This window comes from Borostomias antarcticus (assembly GCF_949987555.1).
Source record: "Borostomias antarcticus genome assembly, chromosome: 12".
NCBI lineage: Eukaryota > Metazoa > Chordata > Actinopteri > Stomiiformes > Stomiidae > Borostomias > Borostomias antarcticus.
Window position 1 is genome coordinate 11,404,939 of NC_140245.1, and position 12,043 is coordinate 11,416,981.

The 12,043-nt window shown below is 49.9% G+C and overlaps 3 protein-coding genes across 7 annotated transcripts in view; all 3 read right to left on the bottom strand.

Annotated features, from left to right (window-relative positions):
* Positions 1–744: 744 nt before the first annotated feature.
* On the bottom strand, positions 745–4,595 carry LOC311315709 (yjeF N-terminal domain-containing 3-like; the record flags this gene model as incomplete). The annotated part of the gene is made up of 6 exons (XM_084446414.1): positions 4,582–4,595; positions 3,595–3,703; positions 3,392–3,502; positions 3,152–3,265; positions 2,213–2,366; positions 745–908 (listed from the first exon to the last, which is right to left on the bottom strand). Exons 2-6 carry the CDS (start codon positions 3,682–3,684, stop codon positions 745–747), a joined length of 633 nt encoding a protein of 210 aa, XP_084302540.1. The 5' UTR covers positions 3,685–3,703; positions 4,582–4,595.
* A 945-nt stretch (positions 4,596–5,540) lies between these two features.
* Positions 5,541–6,841, bottom strand: ndufa13 (NADH:ubiquinone oxidoreductase subunit A13). The gene is made up of 5 exons (XM_084446595.1): positions 6,729–6,841; positions 6,488–6,566; positions 6,245–6,316; positions 6,050–6,119; positions 5,541–5,791 (listed from the first exon to the last, which is right to left on the bottom strand). The coding sequence occupies exons 1-5, from the start codon at positions 6,820–6,822 to the stop codon at positions 5,672–5,674; spliced, it is 435 nt and encodes a 144-aa protein (XP_084302721.1). The 5' UTR covers positions 6,823–6,841; the 3' UTR covers positions 5,541–5,671.
* Positions 6,842–7,102: 261 nt separating this feature from the next.
* LOC311315882 (transcriptional repressor p66-alpha-like) overlaps positions 7,103–12,043 on the bottom strand; it is a 20,587-nt gene continuing 15,646 nt past the window's right edge. For all 5 annotated transcript variants that reach the window (XM_084446589.1, XM_084446587.1, XM_084446590.1 and 2 more), the window contains 4 exons: positions 11,138–11,411; positions 10,378–10,826; positions 9,964–10,246; positions 7,103–9,259 (listed from right to left, as the gene is read on the bottom strand). In XM_084446589.1, the coding sequence (XP_084302715.1) occupies positions 9,123–9,259; positions 9,964–10,246; positions 10,378–10,826; positions 11,138–11,411 (1,143 nt within the window). In that variant the 3' untranslated portion in view covers positions 7,103–9,122. The remainder of the gene's footprint in view (positions 9,260–9,963; positions 10,247–10,377; positions 10,827–11,137; positions 11,412–12,043) is intronic.

Consider the following 12,043-nt stretch of genomic DNA (forward strand, 5'->3'; position numbering starts at 1 on the left):
TCAACTTGCGAGTGTGTCAAAGAGTTTAGCTGTAATGTAAAGTGAAGCTTTTGTCTATTGTAACATGGATGTCCATACAGCACCCCCAGCTGGACTGCTGCCCTCCAGTGGTCATATGTAGTAACAGCAGTGCAAAATGGGTGACTATTATTTCTATATAGTGAGCTCTACTTGTGGACTATTGGTCAGTTTAAATGGTGTAATATTCTTGTTTCTGCTATTGTCTCAGACTATTTCAAAAGCAAGAAATAAATTGTGGTGAAATTTTTATTTTGACATCATTTGACATTTTATTTCAACATGTCACTAAATATCTAGGTCACCTAATGACTTGATGAAAGGAACAGCTCCCTCCTACCTCCAGTTCATGGTCAAGACCTGCACCCCCCTTCCCCCCCCCGATCACTGCACGGCCCCGTCACTCGGAGGCCCCTGCGGTCGATCGGCACGGTCACGGCTCTTCTCTGTCCTGGCCCCACAGTGGTGGAACGAACTGCCCACTGACATCAGGACAGCAGAGTCGCTGCCCATCTTTTCCTGCAGACTCAAAACTAACCTCTTCAAGAAGTACTACCAGGATCCTCCCTCTTGTATTCATATTTTGCTACTCTTGTACTTTGGCACTAGCACTACATGATGCTCTTAGTCACTTGATTAGAAAGGAGATGCACTTGTGAGTAGTAGTACACTGACTACCTACGTTAAATGCAATTAAACATCCATAGAACTAGAGCACACATGGTCTCATTCAGTTCCACGGTGCTCTGGTTGGTTGAGCTCGTACTTCCTCTGGAGGTCATAGGGAAGCATGTGTCCGACCAGGTAATGGGTCCCCCTGAAACCAGCTGCACACTTGTTTGGTTCCATGAGAGAGATGAGCACCGCTGGGCTGAAACTGTCCTCCCAGCCTGAAACCAGAACACACACTCTGCTCACACCCATATACCTATGACCTGGGTCACACACCCATATACCTACACCAACTACCAGCTCTGCCCTCTGACCTGGGTGTCACACCCATATACCTACACCATCTACCAGCTCTGCCCTCTGACCTGGGTCACACACCCATATACCTACACCATCTACCAGCTCTGCCCTCTGACCTGGGTCACACACCCATATACCTACACCATCTACCAGCTCTGCCCTCCTACCTGGGTCACACACCCATATACCTACACCATCTACCAGCTCTGCCCTCCTACCTGGGTCACACACCCATATACCTAAACCATCTACCAGCTCTGCCCTCTGACCTGGGTCACACACCCATATACCTAAACAATCTACCAGCTCTGCCCTCCTACCTGGGTCACACACCCATATACCTACACCATCTACCAGCTCAGCTGCCCTCTGACCTGGGTCACACACCCATATACCTACACCATCTACCAGCTCAGCTGCCCTCTGACCTGGGTCACACACCCATATACCTACACCAACTACCAGCTCTGCCCTCTGACCTGGGTCACACACCCATATACCTACACCATCTACCAGCTCTGCCCTCTGACCTGGGTCACACACCCATATACCTAAACCATCTACCAGCTCAGCTGCCCTATGACCTGGGTCACATATACATTGATCAGATACTTGTACTGTATGTATTTCAGGTGTGTTTAACATAAGCATTTGTTTATAGGAAGTTTCCATTTGTACCAATGTCCTGAGTTAACTAAACCAATTTCAGTATTTTTGCCAATTGTGGTTGACTCAGGCCTGTCTGTCATCCTGACTACTACAACATTTATTAGTTTGTTTATCCATAGTAACTGCTGCTTATGCAACAGCTATGAATCCAAGATGGTGCCACTGATGGCGGCCTTGGCCAATCGCTCCTCGTTTAGTGTTTTGTCGTGTTCTGCAACTGTTCGCTAGAGGAACTCATGAACACAGCTCTGTCCTGTCTGCTCTGTCCTGTCTGTCCTGTCTTGTCAGCTCTGTCCTGTCTTCTCTGTCCTGTCTGCTCTGTCCTGTCTGCTCTGTCCTGTCCTGTCCCTGCACCACGTCTATGTTGTCTATTCCTTAGTAGTATGCACCAACAGTCCAGAACTAATTCCTAGTGTGTGTGAAAACCTGCCTGGCAAAAATACATCTGATTCTGATTCAGCTACTCTTCCTGGGATCCACAACACAACACCCGAAACAGTACAGACAGGAAGCAGACAGGTAGACTAGCAGAGGAGGGAGCAGACAGGTAGACTAGCAGAGGGAATGTCCACGCTGGCGATGGGGGCGCTGAGGTGTCTGAGAGAGAGCAGGATGTTGTCGTAGAGCGCTCCCACGGAGGATGACTCCGTCTCCGGGCCAAAGATGGCGTCCACCACAAAGTTATAGGCATCGTTGATCAGCTGGACCTACAGGGCAGAGAGGAGCACAGAGGGTGAGGAGGAGCAAACTATCGGCTGGTTTATCTAGTATAGCTACTCCCATCTGGTTTATCTAGTATAGCTACTCCCATCTGGTTTATCTAGTATAGCTACTCCCATCTGGTTTATCTAGTATAGCTACTCCCATCTGGTTTATCTAGTATAGCTACTCCCATCTGGTTTATCTAGTATAGCTACTCCCATCTGGTTTATCTAGTATAGCTACTCCCATCTGGTTTATCTAGTATAGCTACTCCCATCTGGTTTATCTAGTATAGCTACTCCCATCTGTAGATGAAGCTAGAATGATCCAACAGAATGAATCCTTATACTGCTGTCACATTTGAATTGGATAGGGATGAATTGGAATTCAAGGATGGTGGGGCATAGTCTTTCTTCGCCAGACCCAATTCGCAAAAATGCGAAGGGTTTGGAAACTCAGTTGCTTCCGATTCCCAAGGGGCGTTACCAATGGATAGACCTACAACCAATCAGCGTAAATGCCTCTACGGCGCTCCTCTGTTCCGTCATCTTATTAAACCCGCCCCTTATTAGATAAACGCTTGTGATTGGGGAACACATTTCTGCTTGAGCGGATTCAGTTAGAACGGTTGGAGGTCCAGACTGATCTGAGGAGTGAAATAGAATGTGAGCTCAGAGATAGGGGGCGGGGCCACAGAATCCAGACACAATCTATCACATCACATTCACTAAATAGGTGGAATTTGATGTCACAGATTCAGCCTGCTTGGCTTTCAAACATCTGGACTGGCCTCTGTGGGCAGGAAGGACAGGAAGGCGATGTCCGTGCGCTCACACTGGACCCTGAAGTCCTGGTGCAGGACGAGGGACGAGCGCCAGGGGGAGAACACCGTGGGGACGTAGTCCTGGGGGAGGAGGAGGAGAAAGAAGATGGGGTTAAAGAGGAAAAATAAAGGTGTAATAATGATTCCGTCAGAAAACAACACACCACCCTCTAAGTCTCATCCACCCTGGAGGCCCAGAACACCCACAAACAAGCGCAGGTGTCGGGCGCAGGCCAGGCCGACGCAGCCGTTCTGACCGGGCCCACAGATGACCAGAGCAGTGGGCTGCCTCTTCTCCAGGGACCCCAGGGGGAAGGCCTGCACACAGGGAGAGGGGAGGGACAGCTGAGAGAGAGAGGCTGATGGAGGCATGTGACGCAGGGAGATGGGAAGCTGGCGGGGTTTCAGACCTTAGTGACGGCGATGGCGCAGGCGTGACCCCAGATCTCCACCAGCTGCTGCTGCCTATAGCGATACTCTCCTAGCAACTCTGCCTCCATGGCAACCGCTTCCACCTTACTGAGGCAGAGAGAGAGAGAGAGAAGAGGACGTAGAGAGAGAGAAGAGGACGTAGAGAGAGAGAAGAGGACGTAGAGAGAGAAGAGGACGTAGAGAGAGAGAAGATGTAGATAGAGAGATAGAGGGGGTGCAGAGAGAGGGGGACAGATGGAAGAGAAGTGGAAACCCTCAGGGGGACTGATTGAGATTGTTTTGTCCCTGACGCAGGGGTAAACAGGAAGTGAGGAGTCTGACTCAGAGAGCATCCTGCTCCAAGACAACCAGCTGCTCCTCCATTAGGAATGACAGCAGCTGAGGAGTCTGTGACCTCCTGTGTAGGAGGCTCTGACCTCCTCAGGTACCAGGGAGATCTCCTGGTGGTGATTGGCAGGAGGAGGAGGCCTGGGTGAGTCATAGCAGGTGACTGATTTAGTCAGCAAGGTTTCAACTTGTTAACTCACCTCAGGTTTTAGTTCACCAGTGTCTCACACTTGAGTTTACTCCTAATACGGGTTCTGTGAAAGATGATTCTCATCAATCAAATTTGATCAGTTGCAAATTTGAAGAACAGTACACATATGCTAAATATGGTGGAACCCCCAGAGGGCCAGCCTGACCCCTGACCCCTCACCCCCTGAGGAGACACCGATGCTCATCTCAAATGTCAAACAGTGGGAGGTATGCATGATGTCAAAACCCTACAGAACAGAGAACGTCTTTATCTTCGCAAAGCCTGCTGTCGGATAAAGACAACGCATCAGTGTGATGATAAACAAGTACCTTTAGACCAATGTAATAAATGATTGTATGGGATAGACTGTACAATAGGTGTACAACATACAAATCAGATGCACTGATTCAGATGAAGCTGAGTGTAATCTTTCAGTGTTGGTTGTTACCTGAGGTAGCGAAGGGGCTCCTTGGCGGTTTGCTCCAGGTCGGAGGAGCTACGGCTCGTCTCTCCGCTGTGATTGGCTGACATCGATGGCGCTGCGCTGCACGGCTCACTTCTCTAAGTCTCCTACCTGTTGTTCAGTTTCCTCTGAAGCAGATCTCCGTCTTCCTCTGCTGTGTCTCAAACTGACTCTACCCTCTCCGTCTCTGAGTTAAGATGCTCTCCCAGGGTGAGGAGGAGCAGCTGATTGGCTGTTGAAGAGTAAGGCAGCTGAGACCCAACGAACAGCACCATCACAGGGAACAACAGAACCTCTGTTCTGACATCAGAACGGCTTACAGGGTTTCATCCACAGAACCAAATATGGATTTGGACCAATGATGGAAATGTGCTTTCCTGTTGGGTGGTCTTGAAAATGGTTGAAAACTAAGCTGCATATGAGTCCTAGCAGGGTATTTACATTGTGTGATACAATCACTCAAGCATGGGCGTATGTATCTGATTCAGCACTATTCAGAAATGCTGCTTCTTTGACGCAGAGGTCAATCTCTGATGTAATAACCAGACCAATTTGACTGTAACAATGCGAACAATTTTTCCAATTCCTCATTCATATAAATTAAGGTTAAAAAGTCCCAATGATTGTCACACACCTGAGTGTGTGAAATGTGTTCTCCGCGTTCGACCCATCCCCTGGGAGAGCAGTGAGCAGCAGCGGTGCCGCGCTCGAGAATCATTTGGTGATGTAGCCCCCCAATTCCAACCCTTGATGCTGAGCGCCAAGCAGGGGGGCAATGGGTACCATTTATATATCTTTGGTATGACTCGGCCGGGGATTGAACTCCCGACCACCCAGTCTCAGGGCGGACTCTCTAACCACAAGGCCAGTGAGCTGGTCTGAACTGAATGTGAATGAGCACAGGCAGATAAAACCTCACACAGAACCCACAGACCAACTGAACGTGAGGAACAGAAAACATACTTTAATAATGAAAATGTACATCTGTGTTGAGGGTGGTGTGAGGGCCCCGGGGGTGTGGTCTGCGGCGGTGGGCGGGGCAGGGCTGAGGTGGGCGGGGCTGAGGTGGGTGTCACTACGTGTAGAACATGAAGCCAAATCTCTTGTGCAGAAGCTCTTCCCGGGGTCGGAGGTTAAACAACTCTTCGGTGACTGGGGTCACCCAGCGCTCTGTGTGGAACACGGTCTCACCCACCTACGGGAGAGGAGGGAGAGAGGCCCAAACACACACACACGCACACAAGGAGACTGAATGGAGAGAATGACACGTTCAAAAGTTTGGTTGCCTACTAAGACTACATGTTGTTTGACGTAGGTTACGTCCGGTAACCTGCCTGATTCGCTTGTGGAACATTACCTCACAAATGCATGCAGCGATTATGTTGATGAAAAGCTTTCACTTTCATGATTGCATCTTTTGTGTGGGAGTGGAAGGGTGAGCGACCATCTTTACCTTCCAGCCAGGGACGTCCTTCATGATGACGGCTTCCTCCTCGAGATTCTCCCTCATCGTCCGCAGCGTCCTGGGGAGGAAACAGAGAGTGAGTGGCTGGGGAAGGGTGTGTATGTGTGAGAGATATATATATATAGTGTGTGTGTGTGTGTGTGTGTGTGTGTGTGTGTGTAAAGAGAGAAAGTCTTCCTTCACCTCCGGTCTTGTTCTGCCTGCAGAAGGGGCAGAAGAGCGATCCTGGCCTCCAGCTCCTCAATCTGCAGCCGCCTATATCACACAAGTAACACACACAAGCAGAGATGATCACACAAGTAACACACACAAGCAGAGATGATCACACAAGTAACACACACCAGCAGAGATGATCCATCCATCAATCAGATTATACATTCATAGAATAAATCAACTGGGTGATTTATAATCTTTGGTGAATCTTACCTCCTCTCTCTGTTCCATTTGAAAACTCTCCAGTAGCCAAACACCATGACACCGATTCCAATGGCGAACATGCTATAACCTGATCAATGGAATAGAAAGCTAGATCAATGTTAGCCAGCTAACGTTAGCTAGTTTGGCTAGCCGAATGTTGTTGCATCCTTTTCGACAGATCGCATCGCATAGCTCATGATCTCTTTCAGACTTTCTCACAGAACTAACTACATTTGCGCGATATACCTACCAGAAAGTCCCCGTTTCGGGAGATTTCTCTTATAATCGATGGGGCCATAACCTCCCGGAGGAGGCATGTCCTGTTTCACCTTGGACGCCGCCATCTTCCTCTCTTTCTCGATTCTCCCAAACCCAACAGTCAGACCGTAGTTGACGTGACGTCTGCTTTTTCCTCGCGTAGCTAACCACACACCTTGGACGGGCTCTATCGCCCCCAATCGGCTAAAGAGAAAGTAGCCGCTTTCTCCAGATTGTAATCCAGTCATGATGACCTGCTCATATTCAAATCATTCTTCAGACAAAAAATCGAATCTGGTCCGCACATTAATTATCTGGATGAAACGTGAAAAACAGACCAATTCACACCAAGTGAAAGGGTTAAAATGACTTATAATTTTATTATTTCTTAAATGAGGGCTGGGACAAAGTCAACCAAATAAATTGCAACATACAGTCGTATTAATGCAGGATGGGAGGGAAGCAGAGAGGCTATGGAACACACAGAGAATATGCTGCCCGGTGAAGCGGTTCTGTGTGTGTGTGTGTGTGTGTGTGGAGAGATGCTAGGCAGGAGGGGGGTCTTCCCTTAACCATTCTCACTGGGTCAGACTCTCCAACCACAGTGGTCATGATTATGGCGGGTAGGTTGAGAGTAATCTGAGTGGAGATCTGTGCTCCCAGGGTGTTAAATAAAGCTCCTCATTGGCTGACTGGTTATGGCCTCCCACGGTTCCCAAGAACATTCAACAACGGTACAGAGCAAGGACTCAAAATGTCATGTGACCAACAATGTTGACATAAATATAAAGCATCCAGAGTGAAGGTCGGGCGTGGTTAAGGGTGTGGTTATTACAGATGATACAAGCAGACATGACCTTGCTGTAGAAAAACATCACTGGAAAAAGAGCCTTCTGCTATGTGGTTCCCTGACCTCTGCTAAAATCAGAGAGAGGGAGAGAGAGAGAGGGAGGGAGGGAGGAAGGGATGGAGGGAGAGAAAGAGAGAGAGAGCAGTGTAAGGAGATAACACACATCTTAAAACATTGCTCTCGCAGAAACTTGCAACTGGGATGAAACCACATCAATCTGAATCTCTAAAATTATCAACAATCTTGAGCAGGTCAATACAAATGAAATAGTAACAATATATTCAATTAGTACAGATGACCAACTGTGTTTGTAATGATGTATTAGTTACACTTGTTCAGCAAAACGTCAGAAATAATCTTAATGATTCCATCGCTACCCAATAACACAAACACAAACTTAAATTTACAGAAACCTCTGGGAAATAAACAAATAGAACTGGTGTTATCTGAACACACATTAAAACCCACTCATGATGGTACCAGGATGAATTCAAGCAGCTTTCCTAGCATGTCATGTCAGGCAGCCTTCACAGTATTTCTCTTCAATGACCCTTGATTACAGGTAAGCATGGACAAATCAACAACCACAGAAATCAACACGAAGTCGGGAAAAACCCCTAAAGCAGCCGCAGTGTCCCTGCGTGTTCTACTGAAGGAGAGGACACGGGGAGGCGGCTGTCCAGGGAGGGGACCAGGGGACAGACAGGGAGGGGACCGGGGGACAGACAGGGAGGGGACCAGGGGACAGACAGGGAGGGGACCGGGGGACAGACAGGGAGGGGACCGGGGGACAGACAGGGAGGGGACCGGGGGACAGACAGGGTCAGCGCTAACTGTTATTTGTTGAGACTGTGATATATTGACAGTGATTCTTAACATCCGTCAAAATAACCCAATAACTTACTGTAAATACAAACAAATTCCAAATCAGCAATGTTATGCCATCACTGCTCAATTATTTTTAAACGACAGAAAAAAAAATCTTCTTCTTTTTTTATTTTGAACTCTGTCATATCATGGCCAGACCCGTCAACCGTCCACTCGCTGGACTGAGGACAAGAGGGCCAGTCCACTCCAGCGTTTCCATGGTGAAGAAACAACAGGATGCAGACATGAGTTCGGAGAAAACCAACGACCTTTCGTAAGGTCACAGCCATCATGGCTGAAAAAACATCCAAAAGGAAGCCCTTTGTTGTTTTTTTTCTTGTTTTTTCTTTTTTTCTTTTTGCCCAGTGAAATCAAACAGTTTCTCACAATGATCAAACATCAGTGATCCTCAAAATATAAACTATTTGGACCGGAAAACAACATAAGCAAAACAAACAAACAAACAAACAAAAGACACTAAGTAAAGAGGGAACGTTTTTTCTCTTGGAAGTCAAAAGGTTGCATTTCCATAACTGTCCATCAGGGGCTGCTGTTGCCCATACTGTTAAGAGTTGAGGAAGGTCGATATCGGTATAAAGGTATTGATAATAATAATAATATTAATATTAATGATAATATAACCAGGAGTATGAGCTGAGCTGGTTGTCATTATTTCCATGTGTTGGCTGTCTGGGAGATGGACCGCGACGGGATCATGTCCAGCAGGTATTCTCTCTGGCGCGCGTCCACTGTGGACGAGGTCTTGTGGCCAGACAGGCTGGGGTTGACGTAGGCCATGGTCACCCCTGCACGCACGCACACACACGCGCACACACACACACACACACACACACACACACACACACACACACACACACACACACACACACACACACACACACACACACACACACACACACACACACACACACACACACAGGAGAGAGGAGAGGAAAGTGGGGTCAGTCACTGTGGGAGAAGTGGACACATACTAGGCAGAGGGAACCTCCACCACATTCCTCCTCTTCAGGCAGACTGATAAGTATGGACACACACAAATGTACACATATACAGGCGCACACATGTAAACACACGCGCACAGCGGACTACTGTAGGGGGTGAGGGACAAGCCAGGGAGCCCGAGAGGAAACCACACCACCAGAGAGAGAGGGAAGAAGGCAGGAAGCAAAGATGGAGGGAGGCGGAGAGACGCAGAGTCAGGTGCCCAAAAAACAACCTCTAGCTCCCCCACTTCTGCATGTCTGAGGATCCAATGGGAGCAGAGAGGCGTGACCTGGAGAGCCCTGCGGACGCCTCTCTGCTCCTCTCAGGTCCGCTAACAGCCCTGAAGGGTCAGCAGAACTGGTGAATGGCCAGTACATAAAGAGGCAGCGCGGGGTTGTTTTTGGACCAGGTGTGAGTGTGTGGCTCTAGGCCTAGGGGTCAGGGGTCAGGGTGTACCCGCTGAGGGCCCGCGTTGGGCAGGTGGTGGTCGTTCGTGTGAGTCTACCTGTGTTGGTGTTGTTCTGCTTCCTCCATGCAGTGGCTGAGGGGTTACCTCCGCTAGCCCCTCTGATGCTGCCGCTGCCGGCGCCGCCGCCAATGCCGCTGACCTTTGAACCCTGGGCGGAGGGGCGGGGCAGATGGTGGGGGTGCTGGGCGTGGTGCTTACCTGGCCGGCTGACCAAGGCTGCGGCCGCCACCGCGCTCTGCAGCTGGGAGGAAGAGGAGAAGGAGTGGGGGACACTCCTCACCCCCCCCACCGACGAGACGGCGCCGCGCGACAGCTGGCCCTGGGGGGGGGGGGGGGGCACACACACGACGCATCTCAATATGATGGATTTCTTTTGTGTTACAAAGGAACGATTAAAGTGAAAAGAGAACCTAAGTGAAGGCGAGCAGGCGCCCGGACCCTCCTAGCTACCTGCTTGATGTTGGTGGAGTGGTGGCGCGCGATGTTGTGCTGCCCCCTGCTGTGCTGGTGGTGGTGGTGCTGCTGCTGCAGGGAGGAGGCGCGGGCCTGGGCCTGTTTCAGCTGCTGGGACACCAGCTGCTCCACCTTCATGGAGGGAGAGGAGGAGGAGGAGGAGGACTTGGCGTGGGAGGCGGAGACGGGGGAGGCGGTCTGCTGGAGGATGCGTTGCTCGATCTCCTGCTCCTGCTGCAGGGCCTTGACGAACGCCGCCTTCAGCCGGTTGGTGTGCTCGGCCTTCAGGGCCTTCTTCTGATTGGAGGACATGCAGTCCTCGCAGAGGATGGTCCCGCCCTTGGCCTTGTCCTGCCTCCAGCGGCAGGTGAAGTCCGAGCTGCACTGGGAGCAGGTGTACGGCTCTCTGACCACCGGCCTGGGGTAGGGCACGCCTGGGTTCTTGGCTGGAGAGGACAGGGAGGAGAAGGTCAGAGGTCATCTGTCCCTTCATAAACAACAGCTGGTTCGTTAGCGACTGCTGGTCTTATTGGGGTCCAGGAGAGGAGATGGAACTGATTTATATACTCTGAATTAAATAAACAATAAACAATAATAAACAATAGCCTAAGTGCTGATCAACAGTCTGGTCAATAGTCTTGGTCATCAAAACTAGTGTATACAGGCTCTTTCCCAGCAGGTTGGGGTCAGTGTATACAGGCTCTTTCCCGGCAGGTTGGAGTCAGTGTATCACAGCATACGCAGGCTAGCTCTCTACCTCTGCCGATGGAGTCCAGCAGGTTCTGCACCACCTCCTCCAGCCCCACCAGGTAGATGAACTCGTTGTTGGCGGCCGAGGGCATGAAGCTGAGCTCGGGCGCGGGCGGTTTGGGCGGGGGGATCTCCAGCAGGGTCTTCTCCAGCTGCTTGCGCAGGGCCAGCTTGGCGGCCGCCTGCCGGCTGGCTGGGGAGTCGTTCACGCTGACGACAGACACGCCGCCGCCGCCAGACTGGGAGGTCAGGGATGAGGCCTTCAGGCTGGGAGAAGAGGCCTGGCAGAGGGGAGGGAGAGATGGAGGGGGGAGGGAGAGATGGAGGGGGGAGGTAGAGGAGGATGGGTGACGAAGAGGAGGAGGGGAAAGAGATGGAGGGGGGAGGGAGAGATGAGGAAGAGGAGGAGGGGAAAGAGATGGAGGGGGGAGGAAGGAGGAGAGATGGAGGGGGGAGGGAGAGATGGAGGAGGGAGAGATGGAGGAAGGAGAACGGAGCAAGATGAAAAAGAGACCAGAAGAAAGAGAGGCTTGTTGATGAGTGAGGTCATACATTGATAAAGGAAACTGTATGCCATGAAAACAATTGCAATCAGTCTCTTTATAATTTAGGCTGACATTTTGGGCTTCAGCCAGCCATCAACTCGGTCTGTAATTCCAGTGTTCATTTATCAAAACAACCTTTTATCCAGTTTAACTGACAGGTTATTAGTCTTTATGGTTCTCTGTATACTTGTTGCTCCTATCCAACAGTAAGGAAATAAGTAATCTATTCATGGCATGTCTACATGCAGCATATCATGACATTGGGTAAAGTTAACTAGCAAGCCAACGTTAGCTAACGCTAGCTAACGTTAGCTAGCTAGCCAAAGTTAGCTTTACTTTTTTTTTTTTTTGCAAACGCATAAATCATG

Excerpts from the sequence above, each read along its gene's own strand:
- ndufa13 (XM_084446595.1), bottom strand. The coding sequence starts at position 6,822 with ATGGCGGCGTCCAAGGTGAAACAGGACATGCCTCCTCCGGGAGGTTAT. Across the intron at positions 6,317-6,487 it reads AAATGGAACAGAGAGAGGAG|GCGGCTGCAGATTGAGGAGC; the intron begins GTAAGATTCACC and ends TGTGTGATATAG. Across the intron at positions 6,120-6,244 it reads CAGGCAGAACAAGACCGGAG|GACGCTGCGGACGATGAGGG; the intron begins GTGAAGGAAGAC and ends TTTCCTCCCCAG.